The sequence below is a fragment of the Pleurodeles waltl genome, chromosome 1_1 (assembly GCF_031143425.1).
Source record: "Pleurodeles waltl isolate 20211129_DDA chromosome 1_1, aPleWal1.hap1.20221129, whole genome shotgun sequence".
NCBI lineage: Eukaryota > Metazoa > Chordata > Amphibia > Caudata > Salamandridae > Pleurodeles > Pleurodeles waltl.
This window is the reverse complement of record NC_090436.1, coordinates 184,130,457-184,152,824: the sequence shown is the minus strand read 5'-3', so window position 1 is coordinate 184,152,824 and position 22,368 is coordinate 184,130,457. Positions and strand designations below refer to the sequence as shown.

General features: G+C 44.5%; 1 protein-coding gene across 1 annotated transcript in view; it reads left to right on the top strand.

The window, feature by feature from the left end:
- LMAN1 (lectin, mannose binding 1) overlaps positions 1-22,368 on the top strand; it is a 225,099-nt gene that overhangs the window by 138,269 nt on the left and 64,462 nt on the right. Inside the window, exon 12 of the mRNA XM_069220369.1 lies at positions 22,071-22,186. Coding sequence (XP_069076470.1) covers positions 22,071-22,186 — 116 coding nt within the window. The remainder of the gene's footprint in view (positions 1-22,070; positions 22,187-22,368) is intronic.

Here is a 22,368-nt window from a genome sequence, read left to right as displayed (position 1 = left end):
CTCGGTCCCGTGACTCGAAAGACTTCTTCGAAGAAAAACAACTTGTAACACTCCGGCCCAACACCAGATGGCGAGCTATTGCAGAACATGCGAATCTACTGCGACTGATGCCACGAACAGATGTACACTGGGTAAGTGACATTTTCATTTCTTCTCCTTCCTGCATTGCCTAGCCTGACAAGATTTTTGATACGAATGGCACATAGCACACCAAAGACTTTGATCTTGGTGTGATAGAGTGCTGTAGTTTACTGCTTTGTGTGCTTTGCTACTCACTCTTAAGGTGATGTGAGTTTGTGAATAAAGCCTGTGAAATTCTTTGAGGGGGAGCTATACTGCCAAACCTCTTGAAAAATTTGCTCAGACAGTGATGCGAGTAGAGCTCTTTAGGTTGATCAGGTGTGATTCCGTGATGCCCATGGGCAGGGTTTTTCCTTGTCAGAGCTGGGAAAGGGTCAGCCTTTTACGGCTGTTAAGAATTTTGTTGCTCAGAAAAAAAGCTTTTACTTTACAGAGCATGAGCAAATGTCCCTAGGAGGTGTGTGTCTTTATTGATTTGTGAAGGTAAGGTTGTACGCATGTGCAATTCACAGGTTTAATGCAGTTGAACATTAACTACTTTACCTGACAGGAGATCATTCTTTAAGTATTTTCATATGCTTAACACAAACTGCTATCTTTTTGCCCTAATTCCTTTTACAGATGTAACTTGTTGGTAGAGTTGGGCATCTTCCACATCCTTAAAGAATCTTGCTAGTGAGCAAGACTTTCAAGATCTAGGTAGATGGTGAAGATTAATTTGCAGGTCATACTGATGTTGTCCAATATATAGTACTGGTGGATGGGGCTGGAATACACTTGAGCAGTAGATATTGAGTAGAGCTTAATACTTCACTGTTTCAGATGGTGCCGTGACACCTAGCAGAATACAGAGGCACAGGTTGCCTATATCTAATTTGAAGTGCATCTGAGTCTTCTTGGATGGTGGCTGTTACAGTGTTGCATTCTGGACAGAGTCAACATTAGTAGTCCTGAAAGAGTGATATTCTTGGTTTCTCATGCAGTTAAGTGGTGACTGCATTTTAGATCTTCTTGCATTTCGGAGGTAGGTGTGGGTTCATTTGGTAGTTTGCTGGGAGATCTGGGTCCATGTTAGGTTTCTTCCGGAGTAGTTGGTGGTTTTGGGACTTTAGGAGTTAGCAAAGATGAAGTCCAGATTGTTGTCTTTTTTTGTGGGTTGGTAAAGTGGCATTTTGTTGAATGTCAGCCATTTCTGATGGATACACCTACCTGTGGATTCCTCACCTAAAGAATTCTCCCCTCGCGCCACCTTCTACGGAACTTTCTTCTAGCTCTGCACGTCGACTTCACAATTGCCCAACTCCACGCAACGCCGTATGACGTCATCTAGGCAATAAGAAGCCCTCGTCGACGTGCAGACGTCAGTTTGCTTTTTTCCGTGCCTTTGAATAACGGTTTTTCTTCGAGGCTAACAGGGAGCTACAGTTGCACATCTGTAGTTACTATGTCGCAGCCAAGAAAATCTGGTTTTAAACCTTGTAACCAGTGTGGGGGTCGGATGTCGGTCACTGACCTCCCCCATGAAAATTGTTTATGGTGCCTTAGCTCCGACCATGAGGTCGAGTCATGCGGGTCCTGCCAGCGCATCGTAGAGAGTCTTCTTCGAAATCTTCGAAGACTCGTCGTCATGGAGACTCTCGGCGTCGTCACGACTCTCGGCGCCAATCAAGTAGAGGTCGGTCCAGATCCAGATCTCCATCAGCTCGGCGCCGTCCGACGTGGGAGATTAGCCCAACCATCACTCCTCTGCCGCCTACTACTCCGGCTTCTCCGACTTCACCTTTGTTGGTGTTTGAAGTCGAGCCTCTTCAAGAAATGGTGGCTTCTCCGGTGCAGGAGATGCCATCATCGGCTTCTATGCCGGCGCTGACTCCGCAGGCATATCCAGCTTTCCCGGTGCCGGGTACGGATCCTGCTGCATTTTTGAATGCTATGTTTAATATCTTTTCCACCATGGCGCCTGGTGGAGGGCATGCGGGTCCGTCAGGCCCTTTGGCTTTTAATTTGGGTGCTCCGGCTCCTTACAAGCTGACACCCTTCATGCCATTTTTGCCTTCTGGAGCCGCTGATGCCTTTGGCGTCGCCTAGGAGACCTGTGACGTCTACAACGTCTGCTACTCTGGCGCCAGTGGATTCTCCACGGATCCAGTCCATAGTCAAGGTGGAGGGCCCGGCGGCGCCGGCGAAGATCTTCGGCGTCTGCCGATGCCTTATCGACGCTGGGACTCTAATCCAGGCTCCGGTCCAGAAGACTAGCTTTACGCCTCCTGGAGGAGGAGGAATACAGCAGACAACATCTGGAGGAAGGTGAAATCTTGGAGCCTTCAGGTGATTTTCAGGGCCTGGACACTGCAAGTGGTATTGACACTTCTCCTGAATGGGATTTGGCTTCCCCTGGGGAGTATACCGAAGAGGCTGCATCTTTTCATGCAGTAATAAGGAAGGCTGCAGACTTTTTAGATCTTCCTCTTCCGGCTGCTGAGGTGAAAAGGAACCTTTTGACTGAAGTGCTGCATCCGGCTTCAGTGGTGGCGGAGCCTCTCTTGCCCTTCAATGAGGCTCTCCTAGACCCCATCAAGGACATTTGGAGAAAGCCTGTGACTTCTACAGCTGTCAACAGGGCGATAGCAAGGCGCTATCGTGCGGCTCCAGGTGACCCAGACTTCCTCTCCAAACATCCAACTCCGGAGAGTTTGGTGGTTCAGGCATCGTGCTCCTCCCGGTCATCCCCTGGTTCGTTCCCCGGGACCCCTGCGGACAGGGAATCTAAGAAAATGGACCACGCAGCAAAGAAGGCCTTTTCGTCATGCAGTATGGCCTTGAAGTCGACCAATGCAACCTGCATTTTGGGACGTTATATTCATGTCCTCATGGAGGAAGCGAAAGGTCATCCTAACTTGCCACAAGAGGTGTTGCATTTGCTAACGGACGCTCAGGCGGTGGCGACCCAGGTGATTCAGTCTGGGTTGGACACCTCGGACTCCGTGGCAAGGGCTATGGGTACATCCATAGTGTCGAGGCGTCAGGCTTAGCTGCGCTCATCAGGCTTCTCTTCGGATGTACAAGCAACTCTTCTGGATCTGCCTTTTGATGGGGAAAAACTCTTTGGGACAAAGGCAGATTCTGCTCTTGAACGTTTCAAAGAGAGCAGAGCCACAGCGAGGTCGATAGGACTTCAGGCAGCCACTTCCTCTACCTTTAGATCATATAGGAAGTTTAAGGGTTTTGGACGTGGCTCCTCCTTTCGTGGCAGGTTCCAGGCACCACAACAATCTGCAAGCTTCCCTGCCTTACAGATCCTTCAGGGGCAGGGGCAGAGTATGTACGAGGGGAGCCACCCAGCAGCACTCTGCCTCTTCCTCTTCCTCGGGAGGGGTGCAACAGGGAAAGCAGCTTTAGTCCTCCACCACTCCCTGTTCACTTGTCTCCGGTAGGGCGGAGACTTGCCCAGTGTCTTCCAATGTGGGAGTTTATAACATCAGACTCTTGGGTCATCAACATTGTGAAGAAGGGGTACGCTCTTCCCAGTCGGGAGTTCCCTCCTCCCTTCCCCGCCCATCCTTCTGTTCGGAAGACCATCTTCTGTTACTGCAACAGGAGGTGTTATCCCTATTGTCAAAAGGCGCAGTAGAGTTGGTTCCCGAGCAGGAGAGTGGTCAGGTCTGTTATTCAAGATACTTCCTGATCCCCAGAAAGGATGGTCTTTGAAACCAATTCTGGACTTGAGGATTTTGAATTGGTTCCTCAGGCAGGAAAAGTTCAAAATGCTGACCCTTTCGCAGGTTCTTTTAGCATTGAACGAAGGAGATTGGATGGTGTCTGTCGATTTGCAGGATGCGTACTTCTATATTCCGATCCTCAAATCGCACAGGAATTATCTCCGGTTTGTGGTGGGGTCGCAGCATTATCAGTTTGCGGTCCTCCCGTTTGGTCTTACTTCAGCACCTCGAGTCTTCACAAAGGTGATGGCGGTGGTAGCGGCAGAGCTCATAAGAAGAGGGATATCGGTGTTTCCCTATCTGGACGATTGGTTGATCAAAGCCAAGACTCCAGAGCTCGTGCGGCGTCACCTGCAGTCGACAACTCAGTTGTTGTTCGACCTGGGTTTTTCAATCAATGTGCCCAAATCTCACCTGGAGCCCTCTCAACGCCTCCTGTTCATAGGGGCAGTACTGGGCACAACATTGAATCGGGCCTTTCCTCCGCCCCAGCGGGTTCAGGACATTCAGGCGTTGATTCCGATATTTGGAAATGGAACGGTAGTTCCAGTCGTCAAGGTCCTTCGTCTGCTCGGTCTGTTTGCTTCTTGCATACTGCTGGTCACTCATGCACGCTGGCACATGAGGGCTCCTCAGTGGTGCGTCCGCAGGCAGTGGTTTCAGCACAAAGGGGATCTTGAGGATTCAATCACAATCTCCAGAGACACTGTGGTGGATCTACAGTTGTGGGCTGTGATCGGCAACCTGTTGCAAGGAAGGCCGTTCTCGCTGCCTCTGCCGGTGGCCACAGTTGTAACAGATGCTTCCACTCTAGGGTGGGGAGCTCATCTGGGGGACCTGGGGGTCAAAGGCCTTTCGTCTCCAGTGGAACAGAGGTTTCACATCAATCTGTTGGAATTGCGGGCAGTATGTCTGGCTCTCAAGGCCTTTCTCCCTTCCATTCGCAGTCAGTCAGTCCAGGTCCTGACGGACAACACTACCGCAATGTGGTATATAAACAAGCAGGGAGGAGTGGGGTCGTACCGTCTTTGCAGAGAAGCTCTTCGACTCTGGTCCTGGCTTCAGGACCACAAGATTTGCTTGATAGCAAATCATTTGGCCGGAGTTCTGAATGTACATGCGGATGTTCTCAGTCGACGTAGCTCGGCCGACCACAAGTGGCGTCTTCATCCGGATCTGGTTCTTTACATCTTCCAGATGTGGGGGTGTCCGCAGATAGATCTGTTTGCTACTCGCAGTGCCCGTTATTTTGCAGCCTCCAGTATCCGGTGCAAGGAGCTTTGGGGGACGCGTTTCAGATGTCCTGGAAGGGTCAGTTGCTTTACGCGTTTCCTCCCATACCCCTGATTCCTCGAGTTCTGAGGAATATCCGCCAAGACCGGGCCCAGGTCCTCTTGATAGCCCCAGATCATCTTGATAGCCCCAGATTGGCCAAGACGGGTGTGGTACACAGACCTCCTCCAACTCTCTGTGCCCTCCGCTCCGTCTCCCTTGCAGGGTGGACCTCCTCTCGCAGTCGCAGGGGCAGATTCTACACCCCCACCTCCAGAGTCTGCACCTTCATGCCTGGAGATTGAACAGGGCAATCTGAGTGCTTTTTCTCTCCCACCAGAAGTGGTGGATGTTATTTTATCGGCCAGGCGACACTCCACCAAATCGATCTATGCAAGTCGGTGGGCTAAATTTGTACGTTGGTGTGGAGAGAACCAAATTGATCCCTTAAAGGCTCACTTGTCAGATATATTATTATTTGCTCTTTCCTTGGCACAGAAGGGTTGTTCAGTTGCCACACTTAAGGGCTATTTATCAGCACTGTCTGCTTTTCTGTGCCTCCCAGATCAACCTTCCTTGTTTAAATCTCCGCTTGTTTTGAGGTTCGTTAAGGGGCTCACTAATAAGTTTCCGCCCACACCATTTGTTATGCCACAGTGGGACCTTAACTTGGTATTAACATTCCTAATGGGATCGCCATTTGAACCAATGCATTTGTGTTCTTTGTGTTTGCTGGTTCTTAAGACTGTATTTCTGTTGGCCATAACATCGGCCAGAAGAGTCAGTGAGCTTCAGGCTCTTAGTGTACAGTCTCCATTCCTTTCCTTCTTTAGAGACAAAGTGGTGTTAGGGATCAAGGCGGCTTTCCTCCCGAAAGTTGTTACACCCTTTCACTTGGGGCAGTCTATTACTCTCTCTTCCTTTTACCCTCCGCCTCATCCATCCAAGGAGGAAGAGAGGCTCCACCGACTGGATCCACGAAGAGCATTGAGCTTCTTTGTCGACAGGACGAGGGAGTTCAGGCAAGATGATCAGCTCTTCGTTAGATACATGGGGAAGAGGAAAGGCAGAGCAGTTCACAAGAGAACGCTATCCAGGTGGGTCATTCTCTGTATCAAGCTTTGTTATTCCTTAGCTAAGAAAGAACCACCTGTGGGGCTTCGTGCTCATTCCACCAGAGCTAAGGCTGCTTCTTCGGCTTTAGCTAGAGGTGTTCCTGTGGTTGACATCTGCAAGGCAGCAACTTGGGCATCCCTCCATACTTTTGTCAAACATTATTGTTTGGATTCTGAGGTTAGGAGGGATGGCCATTTTGCTCGCTCGGTGCTGCAGGATTTCTTGGTTTGACCATTCAGGCACCCACCTCCGGAGGTAGTACTGCTTTGGGACTCTATTCTTTAGGTGAGGAATTCACAGGTAGGTGTATCCATCAGAAGAATAAGTTACTTACCTTCAGTAACGCTTTTTCTGGTGGATACATTAACTACCTGTGGATTCCTCACGGTCCCACCCGCCTCCCCGTTGCCTGACTGGTCGTTCCACGAAATCCGTGGGTGAGCGCCATTGTCTTGTGTATATATATGTATGTGCCTGCTTTATGTATATAGTTATAGCATGTATATATGTATTTCTTTCTCTGGTTTTGATAATTCAAGTACCCATGATTGAATTTGACTGCCATATTGGGTTTCATATGGACCAGTATTGCTGTTAGTTTCTCATTATTTTTGTTGTAATAAATGTTGTGTTTCACTTCTTTTGATGTTCTCTTCAAAGTCAATGTTCACCTGTTCGCCTCTAAGGCACGTAAAAAATGGTGATAACTGACGTCTGCACGTCGACGAGGGCTTCTTATTGCCTAGATGACGTCATACGGCGTCGCATGGAGTCTGCCAATTGTGACGTCGACGTGCAGAGTTCGAAGAAATTTTCGTCGAAGCTGGCGCGAGGGGAGAATTCTTTAGGTGAGGAATCCACAGGTAGTTAATGTATCCACCAGAAAAAGCGTTACTGAAGGTAAGTAACTTATTCTTCTGGTAGGTTGAATGTGGTTTCCGTTACGATTTTAGCTGTTTTGTCATGTGGGAGATTGAAGTTCTCAACTGGACATGCTGTGTTAGTAGTTTATTGAGTTGTGGGATGATATCAGACATCTTAAAGTCTTAGTCTGGTGAGCCCTGATGGGTGGTAGGATAGTAGAACCACTCAAATGAGTGAAAGAATGATGTAGGAGTCAGAAGGCATACAGTTGGGTAGCATTAAGCCTGCATCTGATATTCTGAGAGCATTACCTCTGGGTGTCCATTAACACTTATCTAGAAAGAAAGTCTGAATAATTGTTTTGTTAAAGAGTTTTCTGATCCAGAGGTTGTTGCATTCTGATCTCCGAGAAGGGCTGAATGTATTCCACAGGCTTGGGCCTTTAATTCCTAGATATATGCCTCAATGCTTTATCATTTTGAACAACTATTGTTTGATGACATTTGCAGCTGATCTGGCTACGCTGTAGCATGGGGCCAAGTCTTCTGTTTTAGGCCTTTATCCCAGTTGGGTTTGTGCACAGTGCAGAGGAACATGAACTTGATGTAGCTGCGACTGGTAATCATTGAAGACCTTTCACATCTTTATGTGGTGCTTCATGCATAGGTTAAGGCACATCTTGATTGCCTGGTTTTGTAATGTTTTTGACCTGACAATGAGAGTTTTGGGGAGGCTGATTTAGGTCACATGTTTCATACAGCACAACTTACAATCAGGGACGGTTATCTTGGTGTTTAAAGAATAAAGCTGCAACCAACATTAAGTAACAAAGTATGTCAAAATAGGGTGTTCGGTGGCATGTGTAACTGTAGATACACTTGCTGTGCATAAGATCGCCATCTAGTGTTGTGTTTGGAGTAGTACAACTTGTTTTTGTTGGAAGAAAGTTTTCAAGACACAGGATCGAGTGACTCCTCCTCTCGATAATACTGCACGTGGGCATCAAGTCCTTTTGTTAGATTGTTTTTCTCTGCCATCGGGTTCGGATGCGTGTTCCTCTCGCTTCGGGTTTTCAGCTCCAAACAGTCTAAAACTGTATTCTTTACGTCTTTCTATCATCATCAGTATTGTTTCTTTTGGTTCCTATTCCATACTCAAAATCAAATTTCTCCACCATTTTGGGAACAGAGAGGCCCTCTCGGGCCTACCTCTTCCGCGTGGTATTGAAGAATGCAGCCCTAATGGAACGTGATACGTTCCGGTTTTGCCCTCTATGCCATTCAGTTTCCACACACCTGCCATCATCAAGTTTGTAAGCTGTTCACCAGACCACAACGACCAGACTTGCGAAGCATGCCGTTCTTTTCGATTGAAGAAGACGCTTAGAGATCGAGGAGCATGTCGAATAGAAATGGCACCTCGACATCCAGATGATACACAAGACATCTTTGGTGACGAGCACGCGCAAGACTTAAAACAGGAGGAGGTCTTCTCAGTTCAAGATTTGGACTCTGATGTGCAATCGGACAACTAGCACAAACTGTAAGTAAAAAGTCCCCTTTCCCATTGGACAAAACAACCACAAAATAGGTCACCGGTCCGCCACTGCCTTCCAGCCATGGTCAGAGCCAAGAAACTTATTCCAATGCCTCGCATACCAGCTCGGCACCACAAAAAGCCAAAGATAAATCTTCGGCATTGACCTCCGGTACCTCTTTCGGCACCTACAAAACAAAAAATACATGGTGCTTCACTGTCGACCACTTCGGCACCGAAAAAGAGACAGTCAGCTAATGTTTAGGCACCGAAAACGTTCCATCCACAAAAACCTTCTGAACCAAAAACATCCCAAAAGACTGTCAGTGACTCTGGACAGTTTATAACCCCTACATCACAGGTGGAACCTATTTTAGAAGTTATAGATACTAGGCAGCACTGACCTCAAATTGTAACATCACCTCTGCCACATTTAAAGAGGAAATTACCTTTTCAAGAGTCTTGATTCTTCTACACCTCCAAAGAAGACTACCAAAGAAATAAACGTATTTTCATACTCAAACATCTCCACCTGTACCTACTTCTCCACAACATACTCCACCAACATCTCCCCCCTCATTCAGGGTTCACACCACCTAGTTCAGCAACTGATGGATCTCAAGATATAGGGGATACGTTAGATGAACAAGACCCATGGGATGAGTACGATCCGGATCCTATTACGCCAAATGACCCAGTTCTTTAGACCTTCACCACCTGAGAATTCCATATCATACCAACAGGTTATATCTAGAGCAGCAGCATTCCACAATGTACATATGTACACTGATCCAATAGAGGAAGATGTTTTATTTGGCACCCTTGGTGCAACACATAAGGAAAGTAATTTCCTTCCAATGCTTCCAGGCATGCTCAGACACGCAGAAGAAATAGTTAAAGAGCCTGCTTATTGCTCCCAGAGCTGAACCTTTATATATAAAAATCCCAATCCCTCCAGACTCTGTTGTTTCATCTACTGCACACAAAAGGTCTAATAGCCAGTCCACAGAAGACACACCTCCTCCTGATAAAGAAAGTAAAGAATTAGATGCAGCAGGAAAAGGAGCAGCAGCTCAAGCAGCCAATCACTGGAAAATCGCTAATGCACAAGCTTTACTATCCAGATAATGCAGAGCTCACTGGAAGGCTATGGAGGAACCTTTACAAAACCTGCCAGAAGAACACCGTAACAGAGGGGTAGAAATTGTAAATGAGGGACAAACAATTTCCAATAACTCCATTCAATGTGCGCATGACGCTGCTGATACAGCAGCACGCAGTATTAACACAAGTGTCATCATAATGCTCCAAGCCTGGCCCAATGTTCAGGGTTTAAACATGAGGTACAACAGGCAGTTTTAAACATGCCTTTTGTTAAAGAACATTTATTTGTTGCACAAGTGGGTACCACACTTGAAAAACTAAATATGGATAATCAAACTGCCAAAGCTATGGGAGCCTTACAAGCCGGCACACATAGGGGTAATTTTCGACATGCAGGGTTTACAAGAGGATTTAGATCATCATTTCAAGAACATTCCACAAATCAGACTAAACCCACCTCACAATACCCCAGAGGTTACTTTAGAGGATGATATAGAGGAAACCATAATAGGGGAAGAGGAAAACCATCTACATCTAGAGGCTCCACATCCTTCCCTAAACAATGACTTACAACAAACCATACGAACACACACCACTCCTATAGGGGGAAGATTACAACTTTTCTACCCCCAATGGACTCAAATTACCAAAGATCAATGGGTACTTCAAATTATCCAAAATGGTTATTGTCTGGAGCTCATTTCCACCCCACCAAATTGACCCCCTCGTACTCACTCTCACAATATCATCTTACTCTTCATAAATAGGAAGTACATTCCCATCTTCTAAAAGGGGCTATAGAACCAGTACCTTTACAATACAAAGGAACAGGAGTTTACTCCCTGTATTTTCTAATCCCCCAAAAAGTCGGGTCTCTCAGACCTATATTAAATTTCAGACCCTCAAACCACTCCATCCTATCACAACATTTTCACATGGTCACTCTTCAGGATGTTATTCCTCTATACAACTAGGCGACTTCATGACAGCATTAGACCTAAAGGACGCTTACTTTCACATTCCAATGCATCCTGCATACCGAAGATACCTAAGATTTGTAGTGGCAGGAAATCATTACCAATTCAAAGTATTATTATTCGGAGTCACAACTGCTCCCAGAGTATTCACAAAATGCCTCTCAGTGGCTGCAGCACATCTCAGAAGAAAACAAATTTGTGTTTTCCCTTATTTGGACAATTGGCTCATCAAAGCCAATTCATTCACACAGTGTCAAAAACATACTCAAACTACAATTTGTCTCCTACATTCTCTGGGGTTCACCATAAAGTGAGTCAAATCTCATTTGTAACCTCTCCAAATACAACCCTATCTGTGAGCTATCCTCAATACACAATTAGGAATAGACCTTCCGAACCCCAACTGGGTCCAAGCTTTTCAGACATTGATTGCTACATTAAAACAGAACCAAACATACACAGTAAGAACTGTTCTGAAACTGTTAGGAAGGATGGCATCTTGTATTGCCATAGTGCCTCATGCCAGACTTCATATGCGTCCTCTTCAGCAATGTCTCTCCTGTCAATGGTCTCAGGCACAGGGTCAAATGGAAGATCTAGTGTTGTTGGTCCGCCAGACGTATCTCTCTCTCTACATTGGTCGAATTTCACAACCATTATGAAAGGGTGGCTGTAAGGAAATGCCTCCTTGGCATGGTTACCCCCTGACTTTTTGCCTTTGCTGATGCTAAGTTTTGATTTGAAAGTGTGCAGAGGCCTGCTAACCAGGCCCCAGCACCAGTGTTCTTTCCCTAACCTGTACTTTTGTTTTCACAATTGGCACACCCTGGCATCCAGGTAAGTCCCTTGTAACTGGTACCCTTGGTACCAAGGGCCCTGATGCCAGGGAAGGTCTCTAAGGGCTGCAGCATATCTTATGCCACCCTGGGGACCCCTCACTCAGCACAGACACACTGCTTGCAAGCTTGTGTGTGCTGGTGAGGACAAAACGAGTAAGTCGACATGGCACTTCCCTCAGGGTGCCATGCCAACCTCACAATGCCTATGCAGTATAGATAAGTCACCCCTCTAGCAGGCCTTACAACCCTAAGGCAGGGTGCACTATACCATAGATGAGGGCACCAGTGCATGAGCACTGTGCCCCTACAGTGTCTAAGCAAAACCTTAGACATTGTAAGTGCAGGGTAGCCATAAGAGTATATGGTCTGGGAGTCTGTCATACAGGAACTCCACAGCGCCATAATGGCTACACTGAAAACTGGGAAGTTTGGTATCAAACTTCTCAGCACAATAAATGCACACTGATGCCAGTGTACATTTTATTGTAACATACACCCCAGACGGCACCTTAGAGGTGCCCCCTGAAACCTTAACCAACTACCCGTGTAGGCTGACTGGTTTTAGCAGCCTGCCACACTCGAGACATGTTGCTGGCCACATGGGGAGAGTGCCTTTGTCACTCTGTGGCTAGTAACAAAGCCTGTACTGGGTGGAGATGCTTATCACCTCCCCCTTGCAGGAGCTGTAACACCTGGTGGTGAGCCTCAAAGGCTCACCCCCTTTGTTACAGCACCACAGGGCATTCCAGCTAGTGGAGTTGCCGGCCCCCTCCGGCCACGGCCCACTTTTGGCGGCAAGGCCGGAGGAGATAATGAGAAAAACAAGGAGGAGTCACTGGCCAGTCAGGACAGCCCCTAAGGTGTCCTGAGCTGAGGTGACTCTGACTTTTAGAAATCCTCCATCTTGCAGATGGAGGATTCCCCCAATAGGAATAGGGATGTGCCCCCCTCTCCTCAGGGAGGAGGCACAAAGCGAGTGTAGCCACCCTAAAGGACAGTAGCCATTGGCTACTGCCCCCCCAGACCTAAACACGCCCGTACATTTAGTATTTAAGGGCTCCCCAGAACCTAGGAACTCAGATTCCTGCAACCTAAGAAGAAGAGGACTGCTAAGCTGAAAAACCCTGCAGAGAAGACGTAGACACCAACTGCTTTGGCCCCAGCTCTACCGGCCTGTCTTCCCCCTTCTAAAGACACTGCTCCAGCGACGCTTTCCCCAGGGACCAGCGACCTCTGAATCCTCAGAGGACTGCCCTGCTCTAAAAGGACCAAGGAACTCCTGAGTACAGCGGCTCTGTTCACCCAAGACTGCAGCTTTGTTTCAAAGGAGCAACTTTAAACGCCGGAAGCGTGAGACTTGCTACTCTGCACCCGACGCCCCCGGCTCGACTTGTGGAGAAACAACACTTCAGGGAGGACTCCCCGGCGACTGCGAGACCGTGAGTAGCCAGAGTTGCCCCCCTGAGCCCCCACAGCGACGCCTGCAGAGGGAATCTCGAGGCTCCCCCTGACCGCGACTGCCTGACTCCCAGATCCCGACGCCTGGTAAAGACTCTGCACCCGCAGCCCCCAGGACCTGAAAGAGCGGAACTCCAGTGCAGGAGTGACCCCCATGAGGCCCTCGCCCTTGCCCAGGTGGTGGCTACCCCGAGGAGCCCCCCCCCCCCCCCTTGCCTGCCTGCATCGCTGAAGAGACCCCTTGGTCTCCCATTGATTTACATTGGAAACCCGACGCATGTTTGCACACTGCACCCGGCCGCCCCCGTGCCGCTGATGGTGTACTTTCTGTGCTAACTTGTGTCCCCCCCCCGGTGCCCTACAAAACCCCCCCTGGTCTGCCCTCCGAAGACGCGGGTACTTACCTGCTGGCAGACTGAAACCGGGGCACCCCCTTTTCCATTGAAGCCTATGTGTTTTGGGCACCACTTTGACCTCTGCACCTGACCGGCCCTGAGCTGCTGGTGTAGTAACTTTGGGGTTGCTCTGAACCCCCAACGGTGGGCTACTTTGGACCCAAACTTGAACCCCGTAGGTGGTTTACTTACCTGCAAGAACTAACAAACACTTACTCCCCCTAGGAACTGTGAAAATTGCACTGTCTAGTTTTAAAATAGCTATATGTGATTTATGGGAAAAGTATATATGCTATTGTGATTATTCAAAGTTCCTAAAGTACCTACCTGTAATACCTTTCATTTGAAGTATTACATGTAAAATTTGAACCTGTGGTTCTTAAAATAAACTAAGAAAATATATTTTTCTATACAAAAACCTATTGGCCTGGAATTGTCTTTGAGTGTGTGTTCCTCATTTATTGCTTGTGTATGTACAACAAATGCTTAACACTACTCCTTTGATAAGCCTACTGTTCGACCACACTAACACAAAATAGAGCATTAGTATTATCTCTTTTTGCCACTATCTTACCTTTAAGGGGAACCCTTGGACTCTGTGCATACTATTCCCTACTTTGAAATAGTGTATACAGAGCCAACTTCCTACAGTGGCCTATTGTAGACCCTGTCCCTCAGATCACTCTAACAACAGATGCCTCAAACAACAGTTGGGGAGCACACCTCCTCAACCTAACAATTCAGGGAATATGGGACAATACTCATCTGTCTCTTCATATCAATTACCTGGAACCGCAAGCAATTTTCTAGGCAATGAAAGCATTCCTTTCACAATTGCAACACAAAACACTGTTGATATGTACAGACAACATGACTGCCATGTACTATCTTCAAAAACAGGGGGGTGGGGGGGGAAACACAATCTTATCAACTGTCCCATCTCGCACAAACGATATGGAAATGGGTGATTTGTCACCACATTCACATAGTGGCACAGTATCTCCCGGGGATAGATAACCACTTAGCAGACCTACTAAGCAGGATGCATCAACAAACACACGAGTGGGAACTCCACCCACAACTCCTTCTACAGTACTTCAAAGCATGGGGAACACCTCAAATAGATCTGTTCACAACATATCAAAACAAAAAAATGCTGAAAAACTTCGCTTCCAGGTACCTACACCCTCAGTCCAAGGGCAATGCTCTATGGATAAGTTGGTTAGGGATATTTGCTTACGCTTTTCCCCCTCTCCCACTCTTACAATTTCTAGTCCGAAGATAAAACAATCTTTGCTCAAAATGATCTTAGTGGCTCCTACGTGGGTACATCAACCATGGTACACAAAACGTTTGGAATTCTCAGTTGTTCCTCATCACAAACTTCCCAACAGACCAGATCTCCTGACACAGATACAGGGACAGATAAGGCATCCATGTTCCAATCACTCAACCTAGCGATATGGCTCCTGAAGTCATAGAATTTGGATATTTACAATTAGCACAGGAATGTATGGATATCCTTTAATAAGCACGCAAACCTGCAACTAGACAATGCTATGCGGCAAAATTGAAAATTTTTGTTTGTTGCTCCCAAACAAAAAATGTTGACCCTCTCAAACCAACAGTACAAGACATTGTACAATATTTATTACACTTACCCTAAGCAAATTTAGTCTAAACATCTATTTGTTTACATTTAGCCACTATAGCTGCATATCTTTAAAATAGACAACAAATTTATTTGTTTAAAACTCCAGTTATCAAAGCATTTATGGAAGGAGTAAAAAGAATAATTCACCAAGAATTTCTCCAGCTTCATCTTGGGATCTTAACATTGTACTCACAAGGCCCATGGCTCCACCGTTTGAGCCACTTCAACCTTCCCACCACAATTCCTTTCATGTAAAATAGTCTTTTTGATTGCCATCAGCTCACTTAGATGTGTCGGTTAGCTCCAGGCATTAACTTTAGAAGAACCTTTCTTTCAAGTTCATATAGAAAAAATTGCGTTAAGAACAAATCCAAAAGTAATTTTGCAATTTCCTAATAATCAAACAATAGAATTACCAGTTTTTTTTCAAAACCAGAATCAGCAGGAAGAGCTCTACATAATCTAGATATAAAGAGCTCTTAAGTACTATATAGATAGAAAAAAACATTTTAAGAAGACAGAACAACTTTTTATGGCTTTCTCCTTACCACACAAAGGGAATCCTATAACTAAAACAACTATAACAAGATGGATAGTTAAATGCATTCAAACTTGCTATAATAAAGCTGAGCGACAGTTACCTGTACCACCTAGAGCACATTCCACTAGGAAAAACGTGCATCTATGGCATTTTTGGGTAACATACCTGTGACAGACATTTGTAAAGCAGCAACATGGTCTACACCACATACATTTACTAAACATTATTGTGTAGACGTATTTGCAAGACAACAAGCAAATGTTGGACAAGCTGTACTTAAAACACATTTTCAAGCAATTGCAACCCCTGCACACTAGCTACCGCTTTATGAAGGGACTGCTATATAGTCTATTCAGCATGTGTATCTATAGCTACACATGCCACAGAACGGAAAATGTTACCTACCAGTAGACATCCGTTTGTGGCATGTAGATTCACATGTGCCCTCCCTCCTTCTGGATGTGCGTAGATGTTGCAATTTAGTCTTTTATTATTATTATATATATATATATATATATATATATATATATATATATATAGTACATATGTAAATAATGTACATTTGTAAATATATTGCATGGACATCTTTTCTATCCTATCTATTATTCACTACTTCACTCTCCCACCTGAGGACAAACAATCTAACAAAGGACTTGATGCCCATACGCAGTATTACCGAGTGGAGGAGTCACTCGATTCCGTGACTTGAAAACTTTCTTCGAACAAAAACAAGTTGTACTACTCCAAACCCAACACTAGATGGCACGCTCATGCACAGCATGTGAATCTACAGCACTACATGCTACAAACAGATGTCTACTGGTAAGTAACATTTTTCTGTGGGACCCATCACTAATAAACAACAAGGAAATGGAAACAGCCAAGTCTTAAATGGTTTCTGAAAGTTATGTAAGTTAAACTCTTGATGAAGGTGGGATGTGTAACAAGTTCCATGTAGAGGTGGCAGTAATGGAAAACACTCTAGTACTGATAATTGTGAGATAATATTTGGAAATGACCTCAAAGAATTGTGAAATATAATGTGTTCTCAGTGTGTTTGCTTTTGTGTTGTGGCCAGGGGATTGCTAATGGCGCCGTTTCAGCACTGTGAACTGTGATGCTGGAGTAAGTATGAGGATTAGATGCCAGAATGGTGTGTAAATAGGGGGGCATATGCTGAATGAATAAGCAACAATATGCATGAGAATGGTATCCTAGACGTATGATCTCTAGGTCTTTATAAGTCTAAAAAGCTTTTGTCCTTCTCTGTCTTGGCTCATGGTGTTGTGGGGGCTGTCCGACGGAAAGGAAAGAGTCATAATGTCCTCTTGGTGATGATGGATGGCCTCTAGTAAACTGAGCTTGCTCGTATTGGCTCTTTATGGTCTTTCCCCTTCTTGTGTGCAAGACTTATAATAGGTGGGACAAAGCTTCTGTTGTTTTATGGCAGCTGCTCCTAATGACTGCTCAGGCCAGCATGCAAACTCTTTGAAATAGAAAAAGGCCAATCTTATGGCATTAGCTATTGCTTGATTCATATTTCTGAGGTCCAGTTGAAGAGATCCTTCTTTCAGAAGTTGGGACACCGAGTAACCACATGTAGACTTATTTGTTTTACAGTCCTTCCTACGAATTGCTAAGTTTGATTTGTAAATGGCAAAACATAGATAAATCCGACTGGACTGAGGTGTATTGGGGAAAATGAAGAAATGAAATGGGGGACTTTTCCTTTACTATAATGCTCTCAAGAGCATACAAACCTAACGGCATGCCCGGTCCTTTTGAGCAAGAGCATTGATGTTTTTCCACATGCAGAGACCACTCATTTTAATCTCCTTGCAGGAACTTATGTTCACAGAGTCTTGTCTGCCTCTCTGGGTACCTTTTCTCCTGTGACTGGATTAGCATATTTGGTCAGTATGTAGAGAGCAAGAAGATGGTTGACGACACAATAGGGGCCACTGAAAGTCTTTAGATTTTTTTTTGGTAGAGTTTCTCCTGTCGTTTAAGCAAATATTCTTGTTCTTATGGATGTTGTTCCTTCCCACCCATGCAGCAATTACCGTGCTTAATCCTTGGTTTGCTGTCTTCTTATGGACCCCTTTCTTAACTGCCCTAGTAAGCAAATGGCTAACATTAAAAGGACTGACACCTTACATCTATTAATTTCACCTGTATTGCGGGCATATTCTGTGCTAGTTATGATGACCAACCATTACGTTGGCACTATTTGTATAGTAAAGTCTCACAACATCTCTCATCTCCATTTTCTTAGTAATCCAGTTCCATTTTGTATTCTGTCTTAAGGATGCAAATAAAATTAAAATTTTCTAAGCTTGAGAGGCTCTGAGCAAGCCGAAGCCGCCACCATATTTTACATTAAAAAAACAGTGGTGCATTCACTTTCTGTCTCACATGATCTCCCAGGCAGTGTGTGTTTTTGCAGCGATGATGGGAAAAGTGTGCATAACAAGCAGGCTGTAGTGACAACTGAAATTTAAATTAGCTGATGTTAGTGAAAAGAGGTTAGGAAAATTTGAGGGCAACAAAAATACTCCATATGTATGCCAAGAGTGAAATGGACCCTTGCTCCTGATTGGTTGATACAAACACTGTTTCTCTTTCTATCCCTGAACCACCTATAGAAATATTGTTTCTGTTCACACTTCTTTGCTACACCAAATATTTGACCCTCTCACCTTTTGCTGATGCCACGGACGACGACATACAATTAAATATAAAATGTAAGACACCCTAGTATGAGGAGCCTCAGCCACCTGTATCATCTGTGACAGTCATTGCTGTGATCATGTAGGCCAGACATTAAAAATTCTACTCTTTGGCAGTTGTGAAAGTTATTCTGCTCGAACGCCTCCCACCGGGAACTTGCATGACATCCCAAAACATTTCTGTTACCTAGTGGATGTTTGTAGTGGAATGTTAGCTTGTGCTTAGTGGTGAAGATGACCATTCCTATCCATTCAGTAAAATATAATAAGTGATTCCCTGGCTTCTTCAAAAAACAATCCTTTTCCATCAACAATCACATCCTGACCAAACATGCTTAAGAAATCTTTTTTGATGCCTTTGAATGTTGAAATCAGAATTGAATTGAAAAACAGTCAGACCTACAGCGACATGTTCATTTGGCCATCCTGGAAAAGAAACACTAGCTTTTAGCCAATGATTTCCTGTTGTTCTGATTCCAACAATAATGCTACTACTTACTATTTTTGCAGACAGAAACATTCCATGAGACCACAGCCTTTCTTGCATACAAGCATATTTGTTGGACCTGGCAGGGTCATCCTCAAACTTTTTGCCTTTCTCCTATTTTTCTGACCTCTTTTTGTTGGCTCTAGGACTCTGGGCACTCTATCACTGCTGATCAGTGCTAAAGTGCATGTGCTCTCCCATCTAAACGTGGTATGATTGGCTTACACCTGATTGGCACATTTAATTTACCTGTAAGTCCCTTGTACACGGTTATCTTTTATACCCAGAGCCTTTAAATTAAATGCTACTAGTGGGCTTGCAGCCAAGCTTGCGCCACCCACAGAAGTAGCCTATCAAACCTGTCTCAGGCCTGCTTTACTACCACATTGACTTGGCAAGTCTAACTACTTGCTTAGGCGTGAACTCCCTCTTTTTTTGCTACACCCAAGTCACCCCTAATGTAGGCCCTACATAGCCTTTTGGACAGGGTGCTGTGTATGTAAAAAGTAGGACATATGTCTTTATGTACTACATTTCCTAGGAATGACAAACAGGCTATTTATTTTTTCACTACTGTGAGTGTTGCTTCTCTTATAGGATTGCATTGGAAATGCCCTAACGTATGTCTAAGTGGTATTGTCTGATCTATGAGGGGTGGTGTAGGCATGTTTGGTATGGTTGGAATGGTAGTGAGAAATGATGCTTACTCATGTAGGTGGATTTGTTATTACCATTGTCCAACAAGTGTGATAGAGATAATGATAATGCATTGGATATGGTTCAAGAATACGATTAGGAGTATGTGATGGTGATTAAAGCATTGGAACAGAACTCCAGAAAAAGAAGATCACCATGGTGGTAAAAAGACATGTTTCTTTTCTGGGAGAGTCCATCGATCATCACATAACTGTTTTACAAACTCTATAAGCAATGTGGCTATTCAAAGATTTGCAGAACTAATTTATAAGGGACCAACTGAATACTCTCAATTCCAACATAAAATTTCAGGAAAGGTTATGTGTAAAGGAGCCTTCTTTGAAAAAATATCTCTGTGTGTCCAAGTGAACACTGGCCACCTCATTTTATGGAGTTAAACACAAAGAATGTTGTGTGCAAATTAATCAAAAGTCAGTTTTAGCAGCTGTAGATGTGGTGGTCATCTGGGAAGACTATGGTTAAAGGGGGTGGGGGAGGTAAGGACACAATTGTGAGTAGTTATGCCAAACAGTTGAGTTACAGATGCAGAACTACCAAATATTTAGTGACTTCCAGAAGTTGTCCTCTCACAAAAGTAAGGTGTTAGACTTTAGAGGGTGTGTAAAGGTGAGAGTGCTGATGGTGGAAGTAGTCTCGACATGTTGCACAAAAAGGTGGCAGCAGAGCAGTGTGTTAGTAGGTGAGTGACAATGAGGTTGAAATGTTGGTGGCAAATGAGCTCAGTGCAGCAGACAGTAAAATTAATATTGTGATTGAACCACATTGCTCTCCCTTAAAGTGTTCTGCAGGGACTTGTGTTCTCCCTGCACTTTATAGATAAAATGTTTGGAATGAGATAGGAACAGTAAATCTACACAAAAATGATTTGAACTCTGAAGTTTACAGTGGGGTTAACTTGCCCATGCTCTTTTATTTCCGTGACCAACTGGGTTATAAGACCAGACAAGCTGAAGTGAAGGTGTATGTGGTTTCAAAAGGCAAAACTTAGTTGGGTTGGAGAGAGCAGTGGGTTTTAGGTATCATTTTGAATCCCATTCATCTAGGATAGGTGCTGATTATGATGATGCAGGACGAGATGGAAAAAATGGGCAAGGGAGTTCCCTATGTTATTTGGAAACAAACTGGGGGAAACGGGTAATGAAGAGTTTATTTTTATTTTTATAAAGTGAAATGATTAATGTTGTGAACTTTGCTGAAGACGTTTAGGAGAGGGAAGATTACTCTGAGAAAGTGGTCACTGAACTGATAATTCCAACTGTTTGTCTCAGAATAGTTTAAAGGGTTCCCAAGTCAACATGAAGTGAGACATCACAAGACGTAGTTCGACCCACATAAGAACATTTTGGTGGATCTCTTTAATAGAGTGTTGGTAGAGTGGATCCAATTGGCAGTGCAAAATGGGTTGAACTTTAGAGAAGTGAAAAGGATGTTTTGGAGCTATAGAACCACCACACACTGACAGGGGAGCCTTTCCTTCAGCAAGGCCCTGTTATTGAGAGAGTGCATATAAAACGAATTAAGCATCCCACAAGGCTAAATAACAGGTAGGATGGGGTCAAACATAAGGTAAAGCACCAGATACTGTGTTAGGCTGAGAAGCGGATCTGGCATAAGGGAAGGTGCATCTATGTTGTCCGTAGATGACACGGGTCAAGAATCATACAATGGTGTATGAAGATGGAAACAAATGGAATACGAAGAGAGTGGTGAAGTGCGGTGAGTTGTACCTGAGTGAGTTGAATAAAAGTGTGGGCCAGGTTCTGTTGGTTGATCATCTGGTTGACCGTACTCTAAGATAACGTGGGATGATGCTAAGGACGTTTGAAGGTTACATTTTAACACTGCGTGGTTAATTCTCTGATCTTAATGACCATGAAGGTATTTGTGACTCTGTTTGGACCTATAGTAGTTTTTAATTTTTAACGTTGGGGCTTTAACATATGTGTGATTACCTGCAAAGGTACTCCTGCAGTAGTTACGGTACTCTGCAACAGTTCTAGTTGGATCATGAAGGTTCCATGATCTAGCAGCTGAAAATGTAAATCTGCCAAGGCTGGTTGTGTTCTGTGGTTGTAAATAAATACTTTAGTGCATCATGTGTGCTGAGCCGCTTTACTGCAGTTCCCAGTTCCTTTTTGCCATATTTTCTCCAGCAGTTTCTGTATCAGATTGTGAAGATTCTGTAATTCAAAAAGGTTATTTGATATGGTCCGAAGACAGACACGCTTTCAGATGCTCGAGGCGACCCGATCCTCTCCAGTTGGGAATTTTCAGATAGTCGGGAGCATAGAGAGAGCTTGTGGCCAAACTACGTGATAATAATAAATAATTATTATTAGAGAAGTTCATTGTTCATGCATTTAAGCAACGATTTTCTTGGTCTGATACTTTCAGAAATGCTTCTTGCAAAAAGTGTATATTCAATTGCAGGAAAACACCTATACATATTTTGCTTGCAGTGATTCAGTATGGATTAAATGGAAAAAAGTATTCAAAGTTCTTAATTGGTGTTTTTAATTAATAGTTATAGGCGTATATCCTGCAGTAAATAATAATGTTTATTTTTCCTTCACTTTTAAAGCCAAGTGAAAAACAGAAGTGCCCAGAAATTCAGTTTCCATCTTGTTTATCAACATCACACTTCTTCATTTTTGTAGCAGTACAGACGGTGTTATTTGTCGGGTATATCATGTATAGGTAAGTTACTTCACTAATGGGATGTTGTTTATGGTTTTATTATTAAAAGTACTTCAGATTGTGAATTGCATATACACAGTGATACAAAAATTAGGGTTTTTTGCCATTCAGTCTACATAAAAATGCTGGGCTTTTCTACTTGCTAGATGATTGACTACTTTTCGTGTATATAAAACTTTTAT